The 15,110-nt window shown below is 46.1% G+C and overlaps 1 protein-coding gene across 1 annotated transcript in view; it reads left to right on the forward strand.

The window, feature by feature from the left end:
• Positions 1-15,110, forward strand: part of LAMB2 (laminin subunit beta 2) — a 41,512-nt gene that overhangs the window by 25,280 nt on the left and 1,122 nt on the right. The window contains exons 21-32 of the mRNA XM_053469297.1: positions 26-250; positions 338-555; positions 717-813; positions 940-1,312; positions 1,558-1,742; positions 2,075-2,316; positions 2,515-2,718; positions 2,810-2,954; positions 3,327-3,534; positions 13,722-13,863; positions 14,334-14,510; positions 14,598-14,757. Coding sequence (XP_053325272.1) covers positions 26-250; positions 338-555; positions 717-813; positions 940-1,312; positions 1,558-1,742; positions 2,075-2,316; positions 2,515-2,718; positions 2,810-2,954; positions 3,327-3,534; positions 13,722-13,863; positions 14,334-14,510; positions 14,598-14,757 — 2,376 coding nt within the window. The remainder of the gene's footprint in view (positions 1-25; positions 251-337; positions 556-716; positions 814-939; positions 1,313-1,557; positions 1,743-2,074; positions 2,317-2,514; positions 2,719-2,809; positions 2,955-3,326; positions 3,535-13,721; positions 13,864-14,333; positions 14,511-14,597; positions 14,758-15,110) is intronic.

The raw sequence follows: 15,110 nt of genomic DNA on the forward strand, positions 1-15,110 counted from the left end.
AGTAACGATGGAATCTCTTCTCCAGGCTCACGATGTGACGAGTGCGCTCCGGGATATTATGGGAACCCATTCCAGATCGGAGGTCGATGCCTTCTCTGCCAATGTAACAATAACATCGATATGACAGATACTGGGGCGTGCGACCGCCGCACCGGACAATGTCTCAAATGCAAGTACAACACAGAAGGGACTTTTTGCGAGCACTGCCGGATTGGCTACTATGGTGATGCATCAAGACGTAATTGTAGAAGTAAGTGACGCAGATTCTAGAAGATTCATTCACTGATCTGTAATTGAATTGTTGGCTAGAAATCTAATGGCTGTCTTTGGGTTTTAGGGTGCATTTGCAATTTCCTTGGAACAGATGGGAGCCAATGTTCCTCCAGAGATGATTGTGTTTGTAACAGGAATACCGGCCAGTGCCAGTGTTTGCCCAACGTCACAGGTCTGAGCTGCGATCGATGCGGTCCTAACTTCTGGAACTTGGCCAGTGGCAAAGGTTGCGTCCCTTGCAACTGTGACCCCCACAACTCCTTCAGCCTGGCTTGCAATGAGGTACAACGCATAGCTCTCTTCCAAACTCAACTCCCCCATTGTTTTACATCAACTATAAGGACATAGCGTATCCAATTAAAATAGACAATAACAGAACACTGAATAGGAATCATAGACAAATAAAGCCAAATAACTTGTCTTCCTCTTTATTTACTGGCTAGTTTACAGGGAAGTGCCAATGCCGGCCTGGATTTGGTGGACTGACGTGTACCGACTGTCAAGAGAATTATTGGGGAAATCCCAATGTTCAATGCAGGGGTAAATATTATCAACATACCTCCATTACTGTGAATCTGAATGACTCGACAGAGCAGCCAAAAATAAATTAATAAATAATAAAAATTATTAGTCGTCCTGATCACCCTGCTGTCTTTCTTTTGGTAGCATGCGACTGTGACGGCCGAGGCATCGAAACGCCACAATGTAACAGGGCTACCGGTCACTGCACTTGCCGCCAGGGGGTATCAGGTGTTCGCTGTGATCAGTGTGCCCGCGGCTTCTCCGGCCACTTTCCGGATTGTCAGCCATGCCACCAGTGCTTCGGAGACTGGGATCGGATTGTTCAAGATCTGGCCACCCGCACGCGGGATTTAGTACGTCGGAGCAAGGATGTCCAGCAGACTGGCGTAGCAGGGACCTTTAAAAAGAATTTCCGTGACATTGAGGCCAAACTAGCCAAAGCTCGTGCCATTGTGAATGCCCGTAACGCCACTGTGGAGTCTGTTACAAACCTTATGAAGATAATGGACGACCTTCGGTCAGTAGACACAAATACCTATAGTCATATATAAACTAATTTGATTCAGGGAAGACCTAGCCTGGATCCTGAATGGAAGTTAAATGTCTATAAGAGCAGGTTTATTTCCCTAAATAATGGACCAACAGATACAGGCACCTAGAACAGTGTAACTTGATGGGCTTTAAGTCTGTTTTCAATGCCGTAATTATGTAATTATGTAAAAATGATTTCATTATTATCTGGTAACACATTTTATTAATCAGGAATAAAATAAACGAGTCTACGGAGACCCTGACCCAGCTGGAAGGAGAGCTGACCAGCATTCAGGACGAAAACTTTGATGCCAACCATGATATTTCAGAGCTGGAGAGGGACGTTCGAAATTTGAACATGACTGCCAAAGAGCATTCTCATCAGCTCGATGTCCTCAAGAACTCCAACTTTCTAGGTACGAGGGTTTAGAATTTAGAGTTTTAATGTATCATCATACACAGCCTCATCACAGATGGAAAGTTTTAGAAGGTCGAGAGGTACGGGGACAGTGATTTCTCTAAAAAGTTTCTGAAATATTTGTATATTTTTTTACGTTTTCTTGGTTTTCTTTTTGAGGAAAGAGTAAATTACAGATTTAATAAGAATCATTGTGGTCAGTTTGTTTTGTCTAGGTGACACGGTACTACTAAGAAGTCTTGGGTCCCCTATTATATATAAACATTTAAGCCACATTGAGCACACTACATGTATTATACCCTTAAATGTTTGAAATGTGTGTTGTTACAGGAGCATATGACAGCATTCATGAGTCTTATACCAAGTCCAGAGAGGCTGAGAGTTTAGCCAATGCATCTGCCATCGACGTCCCCAGCCCCGTTAGTGACTCTGCAATAATCCGGCAAAAGACGGAGAAACTGATGGGACAAAGTCGGGATGACTTCAACCGCAAGAATGCAGCAAACCGTCGGGCATTGAATGATCTGTCGGCTAGAGCTGAAACCCTTGATACAAAAAAGATTAATGAAAAGGTCAGTTCTAGGTGATTACTTTTTAGCAGACCAGTGTTCATATGGTAAGATGTAGAGTCACGTGAGCCTTCAAGACATTAAAGGTCCCTTTTTAGGTGTAATCTAAAGTACATCTGAAGATCGGACCTCTGGGGTCTATGTGATTTTGTAAGATATGTACCTTGTGACCATGACATTATCAATGCGCTCTAAACACAGGTCTGCGGAGCTCCTGGAGACGTTCCATGCTCTGAGAGTCCCTGTGGTGGAGCAGGCTGTCGGGATGATGAGGGCAAAAGACACTGCGGTGGCCTGAACTGCAATGGAGCAGCGGCCACCGCCGACAATGCCCTGGACCGAGCTCGTCACGCAGAAGAAGAGCTCCAGAAAGCATTGGGAGAGGTGGAAGTCCTATTCCAGAAGGTAGAGTAGACATCTCCCCAACCGGAGTGATCCATAAAGAATTTAATAAAACACTGATGTGTAAGAGATGTTTGTCGTATCATTTGTGAAGGTTGCAGATGCCAAGGCAAAGGCAGACAGAGCCAAACTGAGAGCCCAGGCCACTCTCGACAGAGCAGAGGAAACAAAGGCAAGAGTAGAGCGCTCCAACAAAGAAATGAGGGAACTCATCCAGCAAATCAAAGACTTTCTGAGCCGTAAGTACACGCTCTCTTAACAGAAACCCAATAGAAAGCAAGGGTATAAATAATAGCAAGGGGTTTAGAATGCCTCCCCGATACAAAACTAGTCTCTACTGCTTTGGGACAAACATTTTAGAAGGAAGGGTAAAATAAATACGGATTCCGTTCTTAAATATAATCACAGATAGTCCCTCTTCTGTGGAACTTCTTTACCCACTTGTTTAAAACCACAGCTTTGATGTTTTCATCCGAGCTTCAGTTCTGCAAATATTTCATTCTTATAAAAGCTCTTTCATTTAATAGAATTCAGATTGTTTAATGAAAATAAGGCTGGCATTTGCCGTACCAAGACTCTTTAATCATTAAATTAATCATTTTCCGAAACAGAGGAAGGTGCGGACCCAGACAGCATTGAGATGGTGGCAAGCCGTGTTTTGGACCTCTCGATCCCTGCCACCCCACAGCAGATACAACGTCTGGCAGAGGAGATCAAAGACAGAGTGAGAACCCTCTCCAACGTGGATGCCATATTGGATTATACAGCAGATGACGTCCGGAAAGCCGAACACTTGCTACTAGAAGCCAAGCGAGCCAAGTGAGTGCACGTATAGGACTGCAACAATCATTTGAGATTATGTCATTAAATAAATGATTCATTTAGCACAAATTAAATTCCAGTTTTCCAAAAATTAGCAATTTTAAAAACGATTATTTTGACATTTTATTTAAAGAGCTCACGCAGATTCCATAGCGCAGTTAGAAAACAAAATGAACAATGACATTAAAATGAACAATATTCAAAATTAGCAATATCATGAACGCAGGGGACGCTGCTCTTGCAATATATGTATTCATATATAAAATATACAGAGATTTTAAACGCCAATGAGAGCATTGTAAAAAAGAATGCAAGCTCTTGTGCTAAACTCACTAAAGGTTTGGCTAGACGGCCCAGGGTCAATACGGACAGCAGACATGATTTGTACGGGCTGTTGTCTTAGCCAGTCGAGGACAGGTGAAGCTATATGTGAAACATGGTTTAAGTCTCGTATGGAGAGTGGACAGGAAAGTAACTCAGATAACAAAGCTCCATGTCCATCCAAGACGATGTTACTCTTTTGATTTTATGTCATTTATCATGGAGCATTGTTATTAGACTTGTGCATTCGTCTTCGGGCGAACATGAAAACGAGCACGAAGAGGCCGTTTTTTTGTTCGTTCCGAAGGAACGTAGAACAGAATACAGTGCCGGCAAACCGTAGGCGAAGACGAAGACTCACAATCACGAAGAATCGAAGATTCTTCGTGATCGTCTTCGTTTTTGCCGCGCAACCGCCAAAATTTCAAACAGGAGTGAGCTGATCCTCGTCTGTCCAATCAGCTCACTCTTGTGACGTAACGCTAAGGGTCTCGTCCAATGCCTGTGCTGCTGTTTTTTGAATTCTGAAGGCGCCTTTATAAGACCAGAGCTTGCCTGAGAGATCCATTCATTTTTCGCTGTGACTGCTTTGGCAACACTGCTGTGCTGCATCCGAGCGTTACAGAGAGAGATTGTTCTGTTCTGTGTGAGACTGGTAAGCCTTTCTCACAGTGTACTTCATCCTCACTTCAGTGCTACTTAATATAATTAATTTAATAATAATAATTTGATTAATTTAATTTTTTTAAAATTAATTTGTCATCAACTTTAGTGTAAGTGCTGTTGAGTTGACAGTGCACCCAGTGCCTCAGTGGCACTGGGGTGCCCTTGCCCTGGGCTGGCACTAGTGCCTATTGCCTGTCCTGCTTAAATAAATTAAATAGAATTTATAAATTACAATTTAATAGAATCTATAATTTAATAGTTCATTATAATATATATATATATATATTTGTCAGTCATATATATATATATACTATAGTATACTAGTGTAGAGTGTACTGTAGACATTCATCTACTAGTGTCTAATTTAAAATCAGTAATATTAATTAATATAATTAATAATTGAATTCATTATAAAATATATATATTTGTCAGTTATAGTTAGTAATAGTATACTAGTGTAGAGTGTACTGTAGACATTCAGAACATCTACTAGTGTCTAATCTAAAATCAGTAATATCAATAATTCTCTAATTCTTTCTTATCTTAATAGTTAATTAAATTAGCTATAAATAAAAGTAATAATATTAATTAATTACTACTAGCGTATAGTTCAGCTAATCTTATTAGTACTGGTGCTGCAGCTCTATAGTTTGTGCTTTGTTTTAGCAACAGTAAGAGACCAAGTCAATTTTTCTTAATTAATCTTTCATTTTATTTCATTTGTTTTGCTCACCTCAGTCCATCAGTGAAGTGAACTTGTTGGGCTAGTGAGTGCAGCCGCATAAGTGCTGTGTTTTTTTTTGATCAGCAAGCAGTGACGTTAACTGTTTTGCAAAGATTTTCTCATTTATTTTACATTTTATTTCAATTTTATTAAAAGTACCCTTAGTGTTTTGCTCACCTCAGTCCATCAGTGAAGTGAACTTGTTGGGCTAGTGAGTGCAGCAAGCAGTGAAGATAACTGTTTTGCTGTGACATTTTATTTTATTTCTAATTCTTTTCAAGAAAAATTGACTGTGACGAGCTGTACTAAGCAAAGCTTCAAGCTACTAGCTGTAGTACTAAAATAATTCTAATCTTCTTTAATCTTAATCTATAATATATTATAAATAATAATATTCTAATTCATAATCTATAATATAAGTAATTCTAATTCTAAATTCTAATTCATAATCTATATTCTTCTATCTATAATACATAATATATAAGTAAATTAGTTCTAATCTATTAATATTATATAACTTAATATTAATTAATAAATCATATACTGAATCTGATTTAACCTCACTTTAGCTTAGTGGGTTTGAGAGCGTCTGCCTAGAGGTAGACTTATAGTAAGGAAATATAGCTTTAGGCTAGCATAGTAGTAGGCTAAGCTCTTAGGCCCGTGTAAATTCAAATTAAAAATAAAATACTGCTAGTTATTAAATAGTTAATCTTGAGTTAATAATTTAAATAACTTTAGGATTTTGGCAGATTGCACACAGCACAGTGCAGTAGTGCATAGTTTTACTTTTTAAGCAGTAGCACTGAAGAGAACTTCCTCTAATTTTTTTGTCTTTAATTCGTTTTTCCTTTTTTTTATTTTTATTTTTTTATTTTTTTTTATAGTTTTTTAAACACTACACTACACTACACTACACTACACTACACACACAACACAAAATTTGAAATGGATCCTCCTTTTGGGACTAAGGAGGGACAAGCTCCATCTACCACCACCACCACCAGCACCACCACCAGCACCACCACCAGTTCTAAGATGCAGCCTTTGCGTCAGTCTAGTCGGCCAAGTAGGCCAAGCTCTCGCTTATCATTTGGGGAAGCATTGCTTGAAGGATCATCAAGTAAAGGAAAGGCACCAAAAGCAGGCAGTAGTAGTGCGGCTAGGCCCACAAGCTCTATGGTTTTTTACGGAAAGCCTAAAGCACCAGAAGCACGTTCAAAGTTAAAGGGTAGCACAAGTAGTACCAGCCCAGTGACTAAAAAGAAGTGCCTTTTGCCCCAAGCAGCATCTTCCCCATCCACCAGCAGCATGCAAGGTACCAAGCAGAGCCAAATTAGCAGCAAGACTCAGAGGGGTCCCAAACCAAAGCGATCTCATTCCTTTGTAGGGAAAACCACCACCACCACCCCCACCTCTACCGCCTCTACCACCACTAGTGCTGCGCCTACTGTTCCCACTGGTACCGCCACGCCATGTCCTCCTAGTACCTCTAGCAAGCCACCAAGTCCTTACAAAATTTTTGTAAAGACAGTTAGAGAGAGGGCTACACATAGTGGAACTCCACCTAGCGAGGTAGCAGAGGAGCCTGAGACTGAGAGGCCAAGTGCAGAGTCTATTCTTCCTGCTCGCACTACTACTAGTCACGAGTCTCACGACGATATCAGTCTTAGCTCCAGCCTAGCAGGAATTCCATTCGATCTGGCTAATGAAGAGCTAGACTATGAGCCAGAGGAAGTAGAGGAGATGAGTGGTCAGGAATCAGATTCCTCAGGGAGCAGTGTCCAAATGACTAGTGCACAATTTTCCCCTGAGCCTCCACCTTCTCCGCTACGATCATCACCATCACCACCACCAGCAGCAGCAGCAAAACCTAGCAAATCTAAAGCAATTAGCAGTCCCACTATGGCCAGTACTGTTACCACCAGTCCCACCACCACTAGTTCTGCCTCTGTTCATCCACCCCGAGCAGTAAGAGCAGCACCCAAGGCACACTCCAAGGCTATGCGCGCCCCAATTTGGGAGCACTTTGAAAATGTTGAAGAAGGGCGCTATGGAAAGTGCAAACATTGTGGGAAGCTAATAAGCAGAGGGAAAGTGTCTGGCCATTTTACCAGTGCTAGCATGAAGCATCACCTCAGCACTCAACACAACGCTGTGCTATTGGGGAAAGATGCAGAGGTAAAACTTAGTGCAGGCAGCATAGCTGGTGGCCGTGGAAAAACCCCAACAGCTTCTTCTTCTGAGCCAATAGCAGCAGCAGCAGCAGCAGCAGCAACTAGTGCTGGCAGCCAGAGACCAAGGCAGGTTGGAGCACTGCATGCCCAGCCCACCCTGGAAGAATTTGGGGCATTCCACTCCAAGAGAACGATGCCCAAACAGCAGGCCAATAAAGTAACGCGACTTATTGGTCAGTTCATTGCTGTTGGAGGGGCATCCTTCTCCATGATTGAAGGGGAGCCTTTCAAACAATTGATGGCGGCTGTGGCTCCACAATACACAGTTCCGTCACGTTCCACTTTCAGCAGGAACATTGTCCCCTCGCTGTATCGGTCCTGTGTTGCAGCAGTGAAAGAGGAGCTTTCCAAGGCTGCTGGTCAGTGTGTTCATTTCACTACAGATTTGTGGAGTGCACCTAGCGCCCAGCATGCCTTTCTTTCTTTGACAGCACACTGGTGGCAGCCCGGTGTGTCTAAGGAAGTTGCTGCAGCAGGCTACCGATCATTCCTTCTCCATGCAGAAGTGATGGATGAAAAGCACACTTCCCAAAATATTCTGCATGCGATTAGGAAAATGTTTAGCCTTTGGGTGGGAGCAGAGGCGGGCACCAATGTTGAAGTTGGTTTTGTGAAGTTGAAGTTGGTTTTGGTTGGTTTTGTTGGTTTCTCCCCCCTGGTTGCACTTGCTGCGGTGTGGCAACGCCTGCTACCTCCGCCGGTGTAGCCAGCTTACGCTAGGGCCTTGTGTCTGAGTTCTGGAAGTCCGCTCCCAAACGCCAAGGACTGACAGTTTTTGGATGCTTTGCCCTGGGGTGAAACAGGTGAGCGGGTCGTCAATTGCCCACTCATTCGCCTTTCCCAATTCTGCTGCTGCTGGTGGTGGTGCCAGTGTCTCTCTTCAATGCCAGTTCGCTTCCTGGCTAGTGTCATGCCTCGAATGTCCCTGATGGTGAGGGTAGTTTCTCCCCCCTGGTTGCACTTGCTGCGGTGTGGCAACGCCTGCTACCTCCGCCGGTGTAGCCAGCTTACGCTAGGGCCTTGTGTCTGAGTTCTGGAAGTCCGCTCCCAAACGCCAAGGACTGACAGTTTTTGGATGCTTTGCCCTGGGGTGAAACAGGTGAGCGGGTCGTCAATTGCCCACTCATTCGCCTTTCCCAATTCTGCTGCTGCTGGTGGTGGTGCCAGTGTCTCTCTTCAATGCCAGTTCGCTTCCTGGCTAGTGTCATGCCTCGAATGTCCCTGATGGTGAGGGTAGTTTCTCCCCCCTGGTTGCACTTGCTGCGGTGTGGCAACGCCTGCTACCTCCGCCGGTGTAGCCAGCTTACGCTAGGGCCTTGTGTCTGAGTTCTGGAAGTCCGCTCCCAAACGCCAAGGACTGACAGTGTTTGGATGCTTTGCCCTGGGGTGAAACAGGTGAGCGGGTCGTCAATTGCCCACTCATTTGCCTTTTCCAATGCTGCTGCTGCTGCTGCTGCTGCTGCTGGTGGTGCCAGCATCTCTTCTCTGCCAGTTCGCTTCCTGGCTAGTGTCATGCCTTAATTGTCCCTTATGGTAAGGGCAGTTTCTCCCCCCTGGTTGCACTTGCTGCGGTGTGGCAACGCCTGCTACCTCCGCCAATGTAGCCAGCTTACGCTAGGGCCTTGTGTCTGAGCTCTGGAAGTCCGCTCCCAAACGCCAAGGACTGACAGTGTTTGGATGCTTTGCCCTGGGGTGAAACAGGTGAGCGGGTCGTCAATTGCCCACTCATTTGCCTTTTCCAATGCTGCTGCTGCTGCTGCTGCTGCTGCTGCTGGTGGTGCCAGCATCTCTTCTCTGCCAGTTCGCTTCCTGGCTAGTGTCATGCCTTAATTGTCCCTTATGGTAAGGGCAGTTTCTCCCCCCTGGTTGCACTTGCTGCGGTGTGGCAACGCCTGCTACCTCCGCCAATGTAGCCAGCTTACGCTAGGGCCTTGTGTCTGAGCTCTGGAAGTCCGCTCCCAAACGCCAAGGACTGACAGTGTTTGGATGCTTTGCCCTGGGGTGAAACAGGTGAGCGGGTCGTCAATTGCCCACTCATTTGCCTTTCCCAATTCTGCTGCTGCTGGTGGTGGTGCCAGTGTCTCTCTTCAATGCCAGTTCGCTTCCTGGCTAGTGTCATGCCTCGAATGTCCCTGATGGTGAGGGCAGTTTCTCCCCCCTGGTTGCACTTGCTGCGGTGTGGCAACGCCTGCTACCTCCGCCAATGTAGCCAGCTTACGCTAGGGCCTTGTGTCTGAGCTCTGGAAGTCCGCTCCCAAACGCCAAGGACTGACAGTGTTTGGATGCTTTGCCCTGGGGTGAAACAGGTGAGCGGGTCGTCAATTGCCCACTCATTTGCCTTTTCCAATGCTGCTGCTGCTGCTGCTGCTGCTGCTGCTGCTGCTGGTGGTGCCAGCATCTCTTCTCTGCCAGTTCGCTTCCTGGCTAGTGTCATGCCTTAATTGTCCCTTATGGTAAGGGCAGTTTCTCCCCCCTGGTTGCACTTGCTGCGGTGTGGCAACGCCTGCTACCTCCGCCAATGTAGCCAGCTTACGCTAGGGCCTTGTGTCTGAGCTCTGGAAGTCCGCTCCCAAACGCCAAGGACTGACAGTGTTTGGATGCTTTGCCCTGGGGTGAAACAGGTGAGCGGGTCGTCAATTGCCCACTCATTTGCCTTTCCCAATTCTGCTGCTGCTGGTGGTGGTGCCAGTGTCTCTCTTCAATGCCAGTTCGCTTCCTGGCTAGTGTCATGCCTCGAATGTCCCTGATGGTGAGGGCAGTTTCTCCCCCCTGGTTGCACTTGCTGCGGTGTGGCAACGCCTGCTACCTCCGCCAATGTAGCCAGCTTACGCTAGGGCCTTGTGTCTGAGCTCTGGAAGTCCGCTCCCAAACGCCAAGGACTGACAGTGTTTGGATGCTTTGCCCTGGGGTGAAACAGGTGAGTGGGTCGCCAATTGCCCACTCATTCGCCTTTTCAATGCTGCTGCTGGTGGTGGTGCCAGCATCTCTTCTCTGCCAGTTCGCTTCCTGGCTAGAGTCATGCCCAAAATGTCCCTAATTGTAAGGGCAGTTTCTCCCCCCTGGCTGCCTCTGTCTGCGGTGTGGCAACGCCTGCTACCTCCGCCGGAGTGGCCAGCTTACGCTAGGGCCTTGTGTCTGAGCTCTGGAAGTCTGCTGCCAAACGTCTAAGACTGACAGTGTTTGGGTGCTTTGCCCTGGGGTGAAACAGGTGAGTGGGTCGCCAATTGCCCACTCATTCGCCTTTCCCATTTTTCAATGCTGCTGCTGGTGGTGGTGGTGGTGCCAGCATCTCTTCTCTGCCAGTTCGCTTCCTGGCTAGAGTCATGCCCAAAATGTCCCTAGTGGTAAGGGCAGTTTCTCCCCTCTGGCTGCGTCTGTTTGCGGTGTGGCAACGCCTGCTACCTCCGCCGGAGTGGCCAGCTTACGCTAGGGCCTTGTGTCTGAGCTCTGGAAGTCTGCTGCCAAACGTCTAAGACTGACAGTGTTTGGGTGCTTTGCCCTGGGGTGAAACAGGTGAGTGGGTCGCCAATTGCCCACTCATTCGCCTTTCCCAATTCTGCTGCTGCTGCTGCTGCTGGTGGTGCCAGTGTCTCTTCGATGCCAGTTCGCTTCCTGGCTAGTGTCATGAATCAAATGTCCCTAATGGTAAGGGCAGTTTCTCCCCCCTGGCTGCCTCTGTCTGCGGTGTGGCAACGCCTGCTACCTCCGCCGGAGTGGCCAGCTTACGCTAGGGCCTAGTGTCTGAGCTCTGGAAGTCTGCTGCCAAACGTCTAAGACTGACAGTGTTTGGGTGCTTTGCCCTGGGGTGAAACAGGTGAGTGGGTCGCCAATTGCCCACTCATTCGCCTTTCCCAATTCTGCTGCTGCTGCTGCTGCTGGTGGTGCCAGTGTCTCTTCGATGCCAGTTCGCTTCCTGGCTAGTGTCATGAATCAAATGTCCCTAATGGTAAGGGCAGTTTCTCCCCCCTGGCTGCCTCTGTCTGCGGTGTGGCAACGCCTGCTACCTCCGCCGGAGTGGCCAGCTTACGCTAGGGCCTAGTGTCTGAGCTCTGGAAGTCTGCTGCCAAACGTCTAAGACTGACAGTGTTTGGGTGCTTTGCCCTGGGGTGAAACAGGTGAGTGGGTCGCCAATTGCCCACTCATTCGCCTTTCCAATTTTTCAATGCTGCTGGTGGTGGTGGTGGTGGTGGTGGTGGTGCCAGCATCTCTTCTCTGCCAGTTCGCTTCCTGGCTAGAGTCATGCCCAAAATGTCCCTAATTGTAAGGGCAGTTTCTCCCCCCTGGCTGCCTCTGTCTGCGGTGTGGCAACGCCTGCTACCTCCGCCGGAGTGGCCAGCTTACGCTAGGGCCTTGTGTCTGAGCTCTGGAAGTCTGCTGCCAAACGTCTAAGACTGACAGTGTTTGGGTGCTTTGCCCTGGGGTGAAACAGGTGAGTGGGTCGCCAATTGCCCACTCATTCGCCTTTCCCAATTCTGCTGCTGGTGGTGGTGCCAGTGTCTCTTCTCTGCCAGTTCGCTTCCTGGCTAGTGTCATGAATCAAATGTCCCTAATGGTAAGGGCAGTTTCTCCCCCCTGGCTGCCTCTGTCTGCGGTGTGGCAACGCCTGCTACCTCCGCCGGAGTGGCCAGCTTACGCTAGGGCCTTGTGTCTGAGCTCTGGAAGTCTGCTGCCAAACGTTTAAGACTGACAGTGTTTGGGTGCTTTGCCCTGGGGTGAAACAGGTGAGTGGGTCGCCAATTGCCCACTCATTCGCCTTTTCAATGCTGCTGCTGGTGGTGGTGCCAGCATCTCTTCTCTGCCAGTTCGCTTCCTGGCTAGAGTCATGCCCAAAATGTCCCTAATGGTAAGGGCAGTTTCTCCCCCCTGGCTGCCTCTGTTTGCGGTGTGGCAACGCCTGCTACCTCCGCCGGAGTGGCCAGCTTACGCTAGGGCCTTGTGTCTGAGCTCTGGAAGTCTGCTGCCAAACGTCTAAGACTGACAGTGTTTGGGTGCTTTGCCCTGGGGTGAAACAGGTGAGCGGGTCGCCAATTGCCCACTCATTTGCCTTTCCCATTTCCTTTTCCATTTCATTATTTTCCTTCTGATACACAACCAACCAAACATAACACACACAATAACACATATAACACATATAACACACAGTGACATCACACATAACACACATACACACACACTTACAATGCACAAAACACAAGGACGTTTTCCTTGTTATTTGCCCTGGCCTTCACTCACTAATAGCATTACATTAACACTATAACTCACACTTCACCCTATAACATTTTTCCATCCACATACCTGCCAACAGACCCAACTTTTTCAGGGACAGTCCTGCTTTTTTCCAGTCCTGTCCCATCTAATTTAGCTAAACTAGGTATGCAAAATGCAAATACACATAGGTAGTTATAGCTTGGTAGGTAACGCTACTATAAACATTTAATAAATATAATCAAGTACTAAATAATAAATCTAACTTTAAAATACATTTAAATAAACCCCTATTTTTTTTTAAAAAAAAAACATTAAAATTAAATTATTATTATTTAGACATAATCCATCTTTAACCAAACCAGTGCACTGCTACTAATCTTAAACATAACCGTACATTAACCCTAAGCTATTTTTTAGTTCTTGTCCAACATTTTTCCATCAGCATACCTGCCAACACACCCAAGATTTTGGTGGACAGTCCTGCTATTTTCCAGTCCTGTCCAATAAGTAAGTTGGGTTGTTGCAAAGTATGCCATTGTAAATAGGTAGCAAATGTTAGGCATGTAAAGTGGTCCAAAATCAATTTAAAAATGTAAAATATTCCCTATTCTTTTATTAAACATCTATGGACAGTACACCTCGGTATGTGTGTGCAACTCTATTGGTCGTTTCGGCAGGGGGCTCGCCTGCCATCAACGAATGAAGTGCATTCTGCAGTTCTGCAATTCACTCGTTGATGCCAGACCAGCCCCCTGCCGAAACGACCAATAGAGCTGCACACACGTACCTTCACGGCAGCTGCTGCTGCTGTGATGTGTTATTAACCCCGTATTAACCCCTGCTAGGCAACCAGGAGGAAAACGAAGATTAAACGAGCACGAAGAATGTCCGCGAATATTCGCCCGAAGAGAAGACAGGAACGGGCGAATATTCGCGGAATACGAAGATTTTTTTTTCCCCGAAGACGAGCACGAAGACGAACACGAAGAGCCCCCTGGTGCCCAAGTCTAATTGTTATACTTTCGCAGGAGTCGGGCAGAGAGCGTGAAAAACACAGCTGAGTCTGTAAAAAGGGCTTTAGAAGATGCCAAGAGAGCTCAGGGTGCTGCCGAAGGGGCTATTCAGAGCGCCAATAACGACATTGAAGACACAGAAGTGAAGCTCACGGAGGTAATATCTTAAACCGGCCCTCGGAAATCTTACCCTTCACTGACAAGTCCTGAATATATAAACCCCCCCCCTTAAAAATTTCCATCGCGCTAAAACATCCATCACAAGAAAACCTTGTAACTATGGCAAATTTACTGACAATAGGGTCAGAGTTTGGATCTTCAAAGATCTGGATAGGCACAGCCTACGTATAACCATCTCCCAGGTTTTCCATTATTTAGATTTTAGACCCAATGGGCCGCTGATGGCGTCTGATACCAAATCTATGCTTCTGGTTTTATGTATTTTTGGATCATGTTGCTACTGATGGACTAATCCTCATTCACCTCATCGTAGGAATTACCGTTCACCAAGTTGAACAAAGATGGTCCAGATTTTTCTACCTAAAGTGAAGCAGAACGCGGTGGAAAATAGAATACCAACCCAGCTAATACTAAGAAATATTCACCACTCATGACTCTCATTTATAGATCCACTCGGCCACATCAAACGCCGAGAATCGACTCAACGACGCCATGGAGCGAGTAGGGCAGCTGGACAAACAAATCGATGCCCTCAAGGTCAAGAGGGCCAGCAACAGCTTGGCGGCCAATCGCGCGGAGGAGACTGCCGGCGCGGCACTGGATAAAGCCAACGATGCCAAAAAGGTGAGACTGTGTCTAAATATACCCTCACGTTGTTGAATCTTGTACGGTACGGAGACTAACACAAATCTTTACGCCCTTCGTTTAAAGATACTGGATGGGCAACTTGCAGTCAAATATAAAATGGTTCAGAATCACGTGGAACGGAAAGCGAAAACCATCAAAGAAGCAAAGAATAAAGCAGATCAACTAAGAGATGAAGCAAAGGCCTTATTGGATAATGCTCAGGATAAGCTGAAAAGGCTACAAGGTGCGTCCATTCTCAATCAGTACACTGGATTAAACCCAACGGGGTGACATTCTAGCTCCTTCGATAAATCTTAAAGTCAGGGTAAAGCCAGCCCCCTGTTCTCTAACAAAGGGTTAATGCATTGTGAGAAGTTTGGACCTCACTGGTATCCTTATTTGAAAACAGTAGAGCTCATGGTATAAATATATATAAAATATAGCTGTAGCCAATTGGACAATACAACCTTTACATAGTTTGGAGCCGTATTAATAAATTAATATTATAATATAATAATATATTAATAAATAATTTGCTAATTGTTTATACCCATATTTTTATTTTATTGCATATTTTAATCATGGTGAACGTGTTGG

The sequence above is a fragment of the Spea bombifrons genome, chromosome 6 (genome assembly GCF_027358695.1).
Source record: "Spea bombifrons isolate aSpeBom1 chromosome 6, aSpeBom1.2.pri, whole genome shotgun sequence".
Taxonomy (NCBI): Eukaryota; Metazoa; Chordata; class Amphibia; order Anura; family Pelobatidae; genus Spea; species Spea bombifrons.